The following is a 13,136-nucleotide window of genomic DNA, read 5'->3' on the forward strand; positions in this document are numbered from 1 at the left end:
CAAGTAAATAAAAGCCTGCGTAGCGCATTATAAATGTTTGTATATCATTTTATTCTCTAGTTGTTCACCATACACGCCTCACATTGTATTTAAATACCGCCTTCTTTATCTACACGAAACATATCCGTATACTAGTCATTAACTGACGGGTCATTAATTTAACAATTCCGGGTCTTGTATTAGCGTCTCTTAGCTCACAGATGAGCAGGGCGGGTCAGTATATCTCTTAGCTCACAGATGAGCAGGTTCAGTAGCCTATATCTCTCAAACATTTGGTCGAGCTACACTATTTTTAAAAGACGGGAGATTAAACGAAACAAAACATTAGAAAAATTCTTGGGTCATAGGGCATCACCCTCCTCCCTCCCTGCCCCCGTGGGGTGGTGGGCCCGTGGGGTGGGGGGCCCGTGGTGACCGCCAACCGTTCGGCGGGAAGTCACACCCAACCGCCAATCGTAAGAATGTTTTGACACTGGCGATCGTCTGCTCCTGCTACTCGAGTGTGTGTTCAATGTGTCCCCGTCACGTGATTCAGGTGCCTTCCATTCTTGATGCAAGCCGCCATCTTTAACTTCTCACCTGCCCCCCCCCCCCGCCCCTTCTACTGGCGTGTTAGGTCAGGGGTTTGGGGGGGGGGGGGGGGGGGAGCATGTTAGAGTAGGGATTAGAAGCTGGGGTCATGTTAGGTCAGGGGTTAGAGTTGAGGGGCTAACGGTTTTCAGCGAGTAGGTGACGTACAAAGGGTGGCCACTCTGACTTTGGTGGCCCATAGGTCCAGGTGACGTACAAAGGGTGGCCACTCTGACTTTGGTGGCCCATAGGTTCAGGTGACGTACAAAGGGTGGCCACTCTGACTCTGGTGGCCCATAGGTCCAGGTGACGTACAAAGGGTGGCCACTCTGACTTTGGTGGCCCATACGTCCAGGTGACGTACAAAGGGTGGCCACTCTGACTTTGGTGGCCCATACGTCCAGGTGACGTACAAAGGGTGGCCACTCTGACTTTGTTGGCCCATAGGTCCAGGTGACGTACAAAGGGTGGCCACTCTGACTTTGGTGGCCCATAGGTCCAGGTGACGTACAAAGGGTGGCCACTCTGACTTTGGTGGCCCATACGTCCAGGTGACGTACAAAGGGTGGCCACTCTGACTTTGGTGGCCCATAGGTCCAGGTGACGTACAAAGGGTGACGACTCTGACTTTGGTGGCCCATAGTTGGAGATGACGAGCGCCAGTTCTGGTTCTTGAATTCAGTGACAATCTAGAGGTGCTAAACCTTGAGAAACTTGTGGGTGGATGGGGTGGGGGTGGGGGGGGGGTGCGGGGGTCATTTAAAGGAGTGGGTGGGGTGGAGGGGGGGGGGAGTCATTTAAAGGAGTGGGTGTGCAGAAGGAGGGATAGTGGCTAGCAAGTTACGAGAAGTCTGTTGTGACGTCATGTTTTTGTCGTGCAAGAAACCCCCCCCCCCATCTCTGCTCACACTAACATAGGCTAACAAACATACACGCAATTGATACTAGCAAATAAGGACTATGCCGCCTCTTTCAGTACAAAGATTTAAGACATTTTAGTACAAACATTTTAGTACAAACATTTTAGTACAAACATTTTAGTACAAACATTTTAGTACAAACATTTTAGTACAAATATTCCAGTACAAACATTTTCGTACAAACATTATAGTACAAACATTTTAGTACAAACATTATAGTACAAACATTTTAGTACAAACATTTTAGTACACATATTTTAGTACAAACATTTTAGTACAAACATTATAGTACAAACATTTTAGTACAAACATTTTAGTACAAACATTTTAATACAAACATTTTAGTACAAACATTTTAGTACAAACATTTTAGTACACATATTTTAGTACAAACATTTTAGTACAAACATTATAGTACAAACATTTTAGTACAAACATTTTAGTACAAACATTTTAATACAAACATTTTAGTACAAACATTTTAGTACAAACATTTTAGTACAAACATTATAGTACAAACATTTTAGTACAAACATTTTAGTACAAACAACTGACAACATGTCACTGGTACCCAACCAATGGACGGCGGAGACATTTGTTTTATACCCAGTCGGCTGTCAGGGCAGGTCAAGTAGAGTGCACATGTTTCTGTGAGTTCGGCAGATGAACGGATAATGTGGTCAGTCCTAAGAGCAGCCGTCTACCTTCGAGACTTTCCAGATAGCATTAGCAACTCCTCCCCCCCCCCACACACACACATCTAACTCGCACACCTCCCCAGCCCCACTCACACCTCTCCTACACACCCCACACATACATACTCATTGAATAGATTTAAATCTACATCTGTCTCTGATGAACAGTCTGGCTAATTAATTTAAAAAAAAAAATGACCAAATCCTTAAAAATTCCCCTCCCCACATGACCCCCCTCCCACACATGACCCCTCTCCCCCACATGACCCCGCTCCCCCACATGACCCCCCCTCCCACACATGACCCTCACAATGACCCCTCACAATGACCCCTCACAATGACCCCTTACAATGACCCCTGTGTTTTGTTTCAGCCCACTGCGCATCTGACCAGGACAAGTTTAGCGGGGCTGAAGGTCAGGGCCGCTCAGGTAGGTTGCGTTTGTTTGTTTGTCTGTTTGCTTGTTTGTTTGTTTGTTTGTTTGTTTGTTTGCTTGTTTGCTTGTTTGTTTGTTTGCTTGTTTGTTTGTTTGTTTGTTTGTTCGTTTGTTTGTTTGTTTGTTTGTTTGCTTGTTTGTTTGTTTGCTTGTTAGCTTGTTTGTTTGTTTGCTTGTTTGCTTTATTGTTTGTTACACCTGGCCACGACACATTTAAAAAGTTCACACACTAAACGATTACACACCGATTGATTACACACTAAACGATTACACCAATTACATTGACTCAATCAGTTTGTGTCGTTGTCCACAGACTATTAAAATAAATAGCGTGACCGTACATACATGATAGTCGGTCAGAGGGTAAGGGGGGGGGGGGGTGGGGGGGTGGGGGGTGTAGTCACTTGAACATGACGTCAGTTTTTTAGTTGGGTCTGGTAGAGTGTGGTTTGATGTGGGGTGATGTGGTGTGTGGTTTGATGTGGGGTGATGTGGTGTGGTTTGATGTGGGGTGTGGTTTGATGTGGGGTGTGGTTTGATGTGGGGTGATGTGGGGTGATGTGGTGTGTGGTTTGATGTGGGGTGATGTGGTGTGTGGTTTGATGTGGGGTGATGTGGTGTGTGGTTTGATGTGGGGTGATGTGGTGTGTGGTTTGATGTGGGGTGATGTGGTGTGGTTTGATGTGGGGTGATGTGGTGTGTGGTTTGATGTGGGGTGATGTGGTGTGTGGTTTGATGTGGGGTGATGTGGTGTGGTTTGATGTGGGGTGTGGTTTGATGTGGGGTGATGTGAGGTGTGGTGTGGTTTGATGTGGGGTGTGGTTTGATGTGGGGTGTGGTTTGATGTGGGGTGATGCGGTGTGTGGTTTGATGTGGGGTGATGTGGTGTGTGGTTTGATGTGGGGTGTGGTGTGGTTTGATGTGGGGTGTGGTTTGATGTGGGGTGATGTGGGGTGTGGTTTGATGTGGTGTGTGGTTTGATGTGGGGTGATGTGGTGTGTGGTTTGATGTGGGGTGATGTGGGGTGTGGTTTGATGTGGTTGTTTTTAGATTCCCGGTACTGTGTGATCCTTCTCTCCTGGGACTAGACATTTCTCAGACTTCGCCCCCCCCCCACCACACACGGTGAGATTGTCCTATTGTCAACAGCCAGGTGATGCCCTGATTGGCTGTAGACAATTACTGGCAAAAAGCCGAGGTGTCCAAGTGAAGAAAAATGAACGTCATATATCCCCCACCCCTTGATACCCCACCCCCAGATATTCTTCCCCTCCCACGACTCTAATCCACCGTCAGCTCACTCTCCTGATTGCCTCTGTGGGGAGCATTGTTTGTGGGCTGGGGTGGTGGGGACGGGGTGGGTGACTTTGGTTTGTTTGGTACATTTTCTAAATTAAAAATGTTCCCACTAAATTGTCCAAAAGACATCCATTTGAATATCAAAACCGCAGCGATATAATACCTGTCTAACGTGGTGGGGGAGGTTGTGTGTGGGGGGGGGGGGGGTGGTGGGGGGGGGGGGCTGGAGATTTTAGCTTCCATAAAATAATTTCAATCGCCTCTATCAGGCGCCCCTGTCCTCAGACGCCCCAGTATGTTATGCGCCCTTAGACGCCCCAGTCTTATGAGACGCCCCTGACCGTCTATTTTGTCGCGTCCAACCCCTCCCCCAAAAATTAATCTCGTCTCACCCCCACCCCCACCTCTAATCAAGCCATGCAGATACAAGTGCCAGACCGTATGTCCCGCCCCTGTCCCGTCCATTTTAACACCCCCCCCCCCCTCGGGCTAGCTGCCCGCGCTAACAGGCCGTCAGCCTGAGTGAGTGATTATGAACAATAGGCTGGGGTTATGAACAGCTAAACAATAGAACTAAAAGGATTACACGGGGGAGGGGGGGGTATAAAACATATTACCATCACGGTAACAATTGCGGCCGGGAGTTTAGGGTCGGGGTAGGGTTTGTTGCGGTAGCTCGGTTTATGGGTTGTGGTTTGCGTTTACTAAACTTTACCAAAATGTACCAAACAGTACCAATTTTTAAACTGACGAAGTCGCTAGCATACAAATTGTGGACCATTGTCCGTGTGGCCGACCCTTAAGGCGGGGGCGGGGTCGAAGATTTATACCAGTATTACCAGCGCATGTTAAGTTGGTCAGCTGACCTTTTCAATATATGAGTAGCGCCGTAATACGGTATAGGAGTGCGGATATATATAATATATATATATATATATATATATATATATATATATATATATATATATATATATATATATATATATATATATATATATAATATGTAAATAAATAAATATATATATAATATAACAGTGCTGGTAGTGTGTCAGTCCTACTGTCATCGTTATAGATTTTTGAACCATAAAAGTAAACACACATCATGTGCTTTTTACTTGCATCGAAGTATCTTATTATGTAATGTATATTGTTGGGTAGGCTTCGTTTGTATAACAACTAAAAATGTGTGTATTGTTTGGGCTGTTTTTACTTTTCGCATAACGTCAATAAAATATTAAATAAACGCATATTGCTAAAACATTTTAAATGACTCAATATCAAATAATATTTTCGCTTACATTGCTAGAAAAATTACATACATGTTAATATCAGTAAGGTAAAAAAAAATCCAACTAATTAATTAGTCTTTTATAATTTTCCCTGGGGAGGTAATTTAAAAAAAATTCAACTCACGCTAATAAAAAATGTGAGTGTAAATTCTGCATACGTTCTAGGGGACATTATTGTTAGAATATTATAATTAGCAAGGATTGATAAAATGCAACATGTTAGGTAAAATACGGATATTTTAAATTCTGCCTTTTGTTTATTTTATGGATACGTTGGGGTATTATAGTCGTTACTTAGTTGAATCAGGCGGTTCCGCCTGAGCTCCGGCCAGGTGCGATTTGGCGCCCCCGACTAGACTGTGAACACTAGGTGTTTATGTTTGCATTTAAGTTGTGTTTATGTTTTGCGTTTTCTTTCGTGTTTTTTGCGATTGCATTTGTGTTTGCGTGTTGCGTTTGTGTTTTTGTTTGTTTGTATTTTTGCGTTAGCATTTGCATTGTGATTCGCAGCTAGTATATATATATATATATATATATATATATATATATATATATATATATATATATATATATATATATATATATATATATATATATATATATATATATATTTGACAATATACTTCCTGAGCCTCGAATGACGTAATTATATGACCTTTTGATTTTTTTTTTTTTTGGGCTTTACGTGATCAATTAAATTATCGAATTGAGAAAATGTGTGAATCTTTATTTTTTTCAATTTAATATTTCAATTAATTACCCGGCTCATCATTGCCGGCTTCCCACCAATGCCGGCTTCCCACCAATGCCGGCTTCCCACCATGCCGGTCCCTCATCAATGAAAAGTCTAACAGCTTACGGGGTGACAGCACGTGCAGGCTCACCTTTGTGCGCGCGCCATTCAGCCACACACCGCTAATTACAATAATTGAAACAGGTGAGAAAGGTCCTGAGTCAAAATCTGAAGGCGTCAGGAGTGGGTGGGGTGGGGGAGTGGAGGGGGGTGTGGGGAGTGGGGTTGGGAGGTTATAGGTGTCAGTAGCAAGGGCGGCGGAAGGCATCAGTAGCGGGGGGATAAAGTTGTGTGAGTGAGATGTAAAGTTGTGTGAGTGAGATGTAAAGTTGTGTGAGTGTGTGAGTGAGATGTAAAGTTGTGTGAGTGTGTGAGTGAGATGTAAAGTTGTGTGAGTGAGATGTAAAGTTGTGTGAGTGAGATGTAAAGTTGTGTGAGTGAGATGTAAAGTTGTGTGAGTGAGATGTAAAGTTGTGTGAGTGAGATGTAAAGTTGTGTGAGTGAGATGTAAAGTTGTGTGAGTGTGTGAGTGAGATGTAAAGTTGAGTGAGTGAGATGTAAATTGTGTGAGTGAGATGTAAAGTTGTGTGAGTGAGATGTAAAGTTGTGTGAGTGAGATGTAAAGTTGTGTGAGTGAGATGTAAAGTTGTGTGAGTGTGTGAGTGAGATGTAAAGTTGTGTGAGTGTGTGAGTGAGATGTAAAGTTGTGTGAGTGAGATGTAAAGTTGTGTGAGTGAGATGTAAAGTTGAGTGAGTGAGATGTAAAGTTGTGTGAGTGAGATGTAAAGTTGTGTGAGTGAGATGTAAAGTTGTGTGAGTGAGATGTAAAGTTGTGTGAGTGAGATGTAAAGTTGTGTGAGTGAGATGTAAAGTTGTGTGAGTGAGATGTAAAGTTGTGTGAGTGATCCTAGTGATAGTCCGCGAGAGGTATGCCTATTTCCTCCGATCGTGAGTGGTGGGGGGGGGGAGGAGGTGTCATTGCGGGAAAGTATAGGAGGGGTCTCTGTCACCCAGGGGTCCTTATTAAAATCCCAAATAGGGACTGGAGTGGGTGCCCGCACCTGGGTCTCATGACGTCACGGCGACCCCTCGGGACTAATTAGTTGGATCCTGCGACAGCGACGTGTCTCAGACCATTCGACTTGACGGGGGGGGGGGGGGGGTGAAGGATGGGGCGTCAGGTGATGGAACGGTCCCTATAGGGGTGTCAGCTAATGGTAGACACGCCACACTTGACTTAACGTTGTAGTGGGGTAGGGGTGTAAGCTTATGGTAGACATGTCACACTTGACTTAACGTTGTAGTGGGGTAGGGGTGTAAGCTTATGGTAGACATGTCACACTTGACTTAACGTTGTAGTGGGGTAGGGGTGTAAGCTTATGGTAGACATGTCACACTTTACTTAACGTTGTAGTGGGGTAGGGGTGTAAGCTTATGATAGACACGTCACAATTGACTTAACGTTGTAATGGGTTAGGGGTGTAAGCTTATGGTAGACACGTCACACTATACTTAACGTTGTAGTGGGGTAGGGGTGTAAGCTTATGATAGACACGTCACACTTGACTTAACGTTGTAATGGGTTAGGGGTGTAAGCTTATGGTAGACACGTCACACTATACTTAACGTTGTAGTGGGGTAGGGGTGTAAGCTTATGGTAGACACGTCACACTTTACTTAACGTTGTAGTGGGGTAGGGGTGTAAGCTTATGGTAGACACGTCACACTTGACTTAACGTTGTAGTGGGGACAGGGAAAGAGGATGCTGCTCCCCCCCCCCCAGGGTTAGGCATTGTCAGAAGTGATGCTTTTTTGTGAGATGGTCAGTAGTTTGATGGTCAGTAGTTTGATGGTCAGTAGTTTTATGGTCAGTAGTTTGATGGTCAGCAGTTTGATGGTCAGTAGTTTGATGGTCAGTAGTTTGATGGTCAGCAGTTTGATGGTCAGTAGTTTGATGGTCAGTAGTTTGATGGTCAGTAGTTTGATGGTCAGTAGTTTGATGGTCAGTAGTTTGATGGTCAGTAGTTTGATGGTCAGTAGTTTGATGGTCAGTAGTTTGATGGTCAGTGTTTGATGGTCAGTAGTTTGATGGTCAGTAGTTTGATGGTCAGTAGTTTGATGGTCAGTAGTTTGATGGTCAGTAGTTTGATGGTCAGTAGTTTGATGGTCAGTAGTTTGATGGTCAGTAGTTTGATGGTCAGTAGTTTGATGGTCAGTAGTTTGATGGTCAGTAGTTTGATGGTCAGTAGTTTGATGGTCAGTAGTTTGATGGTCAGTAGTTTGATGGTCAGTAGTTTGATGGTCAGTAGTTTGATGGTCAGTAGTTTGATGGTCAGATGTTTGATGGTCAGTGTTTGATGGTCAGTAGTTTGATGGTCAGTAGTTTGATGGTCAGTAGTTTGATGGTCAGTAGTTTTATGGTGGGGGGGTCTGGGGTCTGATGACGTCAGTCTCGTGTCATCTGGGGGTCTCAGATGACCTTGACTTTTTCAATAGTTAGTGCCAGTCTGGTCACGTGTTCCATAGAGCCTCGACTCACAGGCTTGATTGGTGACCCTGTCCATACTTAGACTGAGGTCACTGACCATACTAGACCCAACTTAGACTGAGGACACTGACCATACTAGACCCAACTTAGACTGAGGACACTGACCATACTAGACCCAACTTAGACTGAGGACACTGACCATACTAGACCCAACTTAGACTGAGGACACTGACCATACTAGACCCAACTTAGACTGAGGTCACTGACCATACTAGACCCAACTTAGACTGAGGACACTGACCATACTAGACCCAACTTAGACTGAGGACACTGACCATACTAGACCCAACTTAGACTGAGGATTGAGGACACTGACCATACTAGACCCAACTTAGACTGAGGACACTGACCATACTAGACCCAACTTAGACTGAGGACACTGACCATACTAGACCCAACTTAGACTGAGGATTGAGGACACTGACCATACTAGACCCAACTTAGACTGAGGACACTGACCATACTAGACCCAACATAGACTGAGTACACTGACCATACTAGACCAACTTAGACTGAGGACACTGACCATACTAGACCCAACTTAGACTGAGGACACTGACCATACTAGACCCAACTTAGACTGAGTACACTGACCATACTAGACCCAACTTAGACTGAGGACACTGACCATACTAGACCCAACTTAGACTGAGGACACTGACCATACTAGACCCAACTTAGACTGAGGACACTGACCATACTAGACCCAACTTAGACTGAGGACACTGACCATACTAGACCCAACTTAGACTGAGGATTGAGTACACTGACCATACTAGACCCAACTTAGACTGAGGACACTGACCATACTAGACCCAACATAGACTGAGTACGCTGACCATACTAGACCAACTTAGACTGAGGACACTGACCATACTAGACCCAACTTAGACTGAGGACACTGACCATACTAGACCCAACTTAGACTGAGGACACTGACCATACTAGACCCAACTTAGACTGAGGACACTGACCATACGAGACCCAACTTAGACTGAGGACACTGACCATACTAGACCCAACTTAGACTGAGGACACTGATCATACGAGACCCAACTTAGACTGAGGACACTGACCATACTAGACCCAACTTAGACTGAGGATTGAGTACACTGACCATACTAGACCCAACTTAGACTGAGTACACTGATCATACGAGACCCAACTTAGACTGAGGACACTGACCATACTAGACCCAACTTAGACTGAGGATTGAGGACACTGACCATACTAGACCCAACTTAGACTGAGGATTGAGGACACTGACCATACTAGACCCAACTTAGACTGAGTACACTGATCATACGAGACCCAACTTAGACTGAGTACACTGATCATACGAGACCCAACTTAGACTGAGTACACTGATCATACGAGACCCAACTTAGACTGAGTACACTGACCATACTAGACCCAACTTAGACTGAGTACACTGACCATACTAGACCCAACTTAGACTGAGGAGACTGACCATACTAGACCCAACTTAGACTGAGGATTGAGTACACTGACCATACTAGACCCAACTTAGACTGAGGATTGAGTACTCTGACCATACTAGACCCAACTTAGACTGAGGAGACTGACCATACTAGACCCAACCAGTGTTTCTTCCAGACTTTTTTCTCCGGGGGGGGGGGGGGGCACTTGAAATCTTCGGGGGGGCGGTAAAAAATTTTCGGGGGGGGCTTCGCCCCCCCGAAGAGATGCCTGGAAGAAACTCTGGACCCAACTTAGACTGAGGATTGAGTACACTGACCATACTAGACGCAACAGAACGGAACCTTTTGCAGATGCACATTTTATATATTGTGGGGGCCAAAGTAAATTGTGATAAAGCACAAAAATAAATAAAACTTTCACACCTAACTTGGTAATGTTGTCTTCAAATGATAATAACGACGATTTAGTCAAAAAAAATGTGAATTTTTTTTAAAAATGTGTTGAAGGACACATCTTGTCAGTCGCGGTTTGGTTTAGAAAACTTATTTAATGAACATTTTGTGAGGTTAATTCACTACATGCGCGAAACTGGTGCGCAGTAGAAATGCGGTCATTGCTAGCAGACGATCGGGTCTGTTGCAGAAGTCTAACAGCTATTTATAGTCATGCACTTTTAGGAACCAGAAATCTAGATTACACTCTCTTTTTATTTGTTATGTTTTTAACATGAGATAAGGTATTATCTTAGTTTAATGAAGTCATTAATAAAGTTATAATTAGTTTTTTATAGTTTAATTAGGTCGTTAGTTTAAGTGGCTTTTGAATGGGCACAGCATGACTAGAAGGTCAGACTAAGCTGACCAATAGAGCACCAAGTGTTTTATAACAGTGTCCCCTCGAGGGCCCTATTATTTTTTTATAAAACCCTCCAATGTACCTCATCTAAACGCTTTAAATTTTTTGACTCTCCTTGAACAACAGACAACAGCCTAATGAAGATGACGTCGTCGGATAAGGGAGTCACGTGCCTTCAATCAGACGGCAGCCCGCAGTGCCGGACGATGGACAAGGGGGCGGCACCCCGCATAGCTAATCACAGCTGTGGGGGGAGCGGCAACCCCGCCGGCAGCAACATGGCCGCTTCCAATATGGCCGCCAACAACATGGCCGCCAACAACATGGCCGCCAACAACAGACTTAACAACGCCATCGCTGCGAGCACCAACACTAGCAGCAGCGCGGGACTTACCAAATACGCCTACCACGAGCCGTGCTTCGACCAGGGCGCCACCCCCTCCCCCTCATCCTCCATCACATCAAACTCCTCTTCGGAGAAAGAAACTTTGAACTCTGACCCCTTTAAGGACAGTCAAGGTTACCACATACACCACCCACACCTCCACGCGCCACACCCACAGCCCACGCTACCACAGCAGCACCATCGGGAGACCGACCACCACCCCCACCACCTCCACCACCTACAGCACCAGCTGCCCGGGACCACGGCTGTAGGGGAACCCTTGTTTCACCACGACGCCAGGTAACACTTTTTAACACAGTTACTGCCCTTGCTTGTCATCTGACTAACGCAGATAGGCTACTTGTCATCTGACTAACGCAGATAGGCTACTTGTCATCTGACTAACGCAGATAGGCTACTTGTCATCTGACTAACGCAGATAGGCTACTTGTCATCTGACTAACGCAGATAGGCTACTTGTCATCTGACTAACGCAGATAGGCTACTTGTCATCTGACTAAAGCAGATAGGCTACTCGTCATCTGACTAACGCAGATAGGCTACTTGTCATCTGACTAACGCAGATAGGCTACTTGTCATCTGACTAACGCAGATAGGCTACTTGTCATCTGACTAACGCAGATAGGCTACTTGTCATCTGACTAACGCAGATAGGCTACTTGTCATCTGACTAACGCAGATAGGCTACTTGTCATCTGACTAACGCAGATAGGCTACTTGTCATCTGGCTAACGCAGATAGGCTACTTGTCATCTGACTAACGCAGATAGGCTACTCGTCATCTGACTAACGCAGATAGGCCACTTGTCTCCCGGCTAACATAGTTACTGGCCTTGATTACACTACATATTAGAGTCATCGTCTTTGGTTTTATACCTTTAAAAATCTTATATTTAACGTAATTAACGGAACCTAAATTATGCTGTCAATCAATTTTAAAATGAACATAAAATTATTTCCTAAGTCCTCTAATCTCAAAACAAAAACCTGTACACCAAATGTCTACAGTGGTCTGGGTACACTGTACACCAAATGTCTACAGTAGTCTGGGTACAAAAACCTGTACACCAAATGTCTTCAGTAGTCTGGGTACAAAAACCTGTACACCAAATGTCTTCAGTAGTCTGGGTACAAAAACCTGTACACCAAATGTCTACAGTAGTCTGGGTACACTGTACACCAAATGTCTTCAGTAGTCTGGGTACACTGTACACCAAATGTCTACAGTGGTCTGGGTACACTGTACACCAAATGTCTACAGTGGTCTGGGTACACTGTACACCAAATGTCTACAGTGGTTTGGGTACACTGTACACCAAATGTCTACAGTAGTCTGGGTACACTGTACACCAAATGTCTACAGTGGTCTGGGTACAAAAACCTGTACACCAAATGTCTACAGTAGTCTGGGTACAAAAACCTGTACACCAAATGTCTACAGTGGTCTGGGTACATGTACACCAAATGTCTACAGTGGTCTGGGTACATGTACACCAAATGTCTACGGTGGTCTGGGTACAAAAACCTGTACACCAAATGTCTACAGTAGTCTGGGTACACTGTACACCAAATGTCTACAGTAGTCTGGGTACACTGTACACCAAATGTCTACAGTGGTCTGGGTACACTGTACACCAAATGTCTACAGTGGTCTGGGTACATGTACAGCAAATGTCTACAGTGGTCTGGGTACATGTACACCAAATGTCTACGGTGGTCTGGGTACAAAAACCTGTACACCAAATGTCTACAGTAGTCTGGGTACACTGTACACCAAATGTCTACAGTAGTCTGGGTACACTGTACACCAAATGTCTACAGTAGTCTGGGTACACTGTACACCAAATGTCTACAGTGGTCTGGGTACACTGTACACCAAATG

At 44.7% G+C, this 13,136-nt stretch overlaps 1 protein-coding gene across 3 annotated transcripts in view; it reads left to right on the forward strand.

Annotated features, from left to right (window-relative positions):
• Positions 1-13,136, forward strand: part of LOC131928450 (ETS translocation variant 1) — a 59,511-nt gene that overhangs the window by 24,776 nt on the left and 21,599 nt on the right. For all 3 annotated transcript variants that reach the window (XM_059284504.1, XM_059284503.1, XM_059284505.1), the window contains 2 exons: positions 2,559-2,615; positions 10,975-11,533. In XM_059284504.1, the coding sequence (XP_059140487.1) occupies positions 2,559-2,615; positions 10,975-11,533 (616 nt within the window). The remainder of the gene's footprint in view (positions 1-2,558; positions 2,616-10,974; positions 11,534-13,136) is intronic.

This window comes from Physella acuta, unplaced genomic scaffold, assembly GCF_028476545.2.
Source record: "Physella acuta isolate Inbredline_101_S28 unplaced genomic scaffold, ASM2847654v3 ptg001504l, whole genome shotgun sequence".
Lineage (NCBI taxonomy): Eukaryota > Metazoa > Mollusca > Gastropoda > Physidae > Physella > Physella acuta.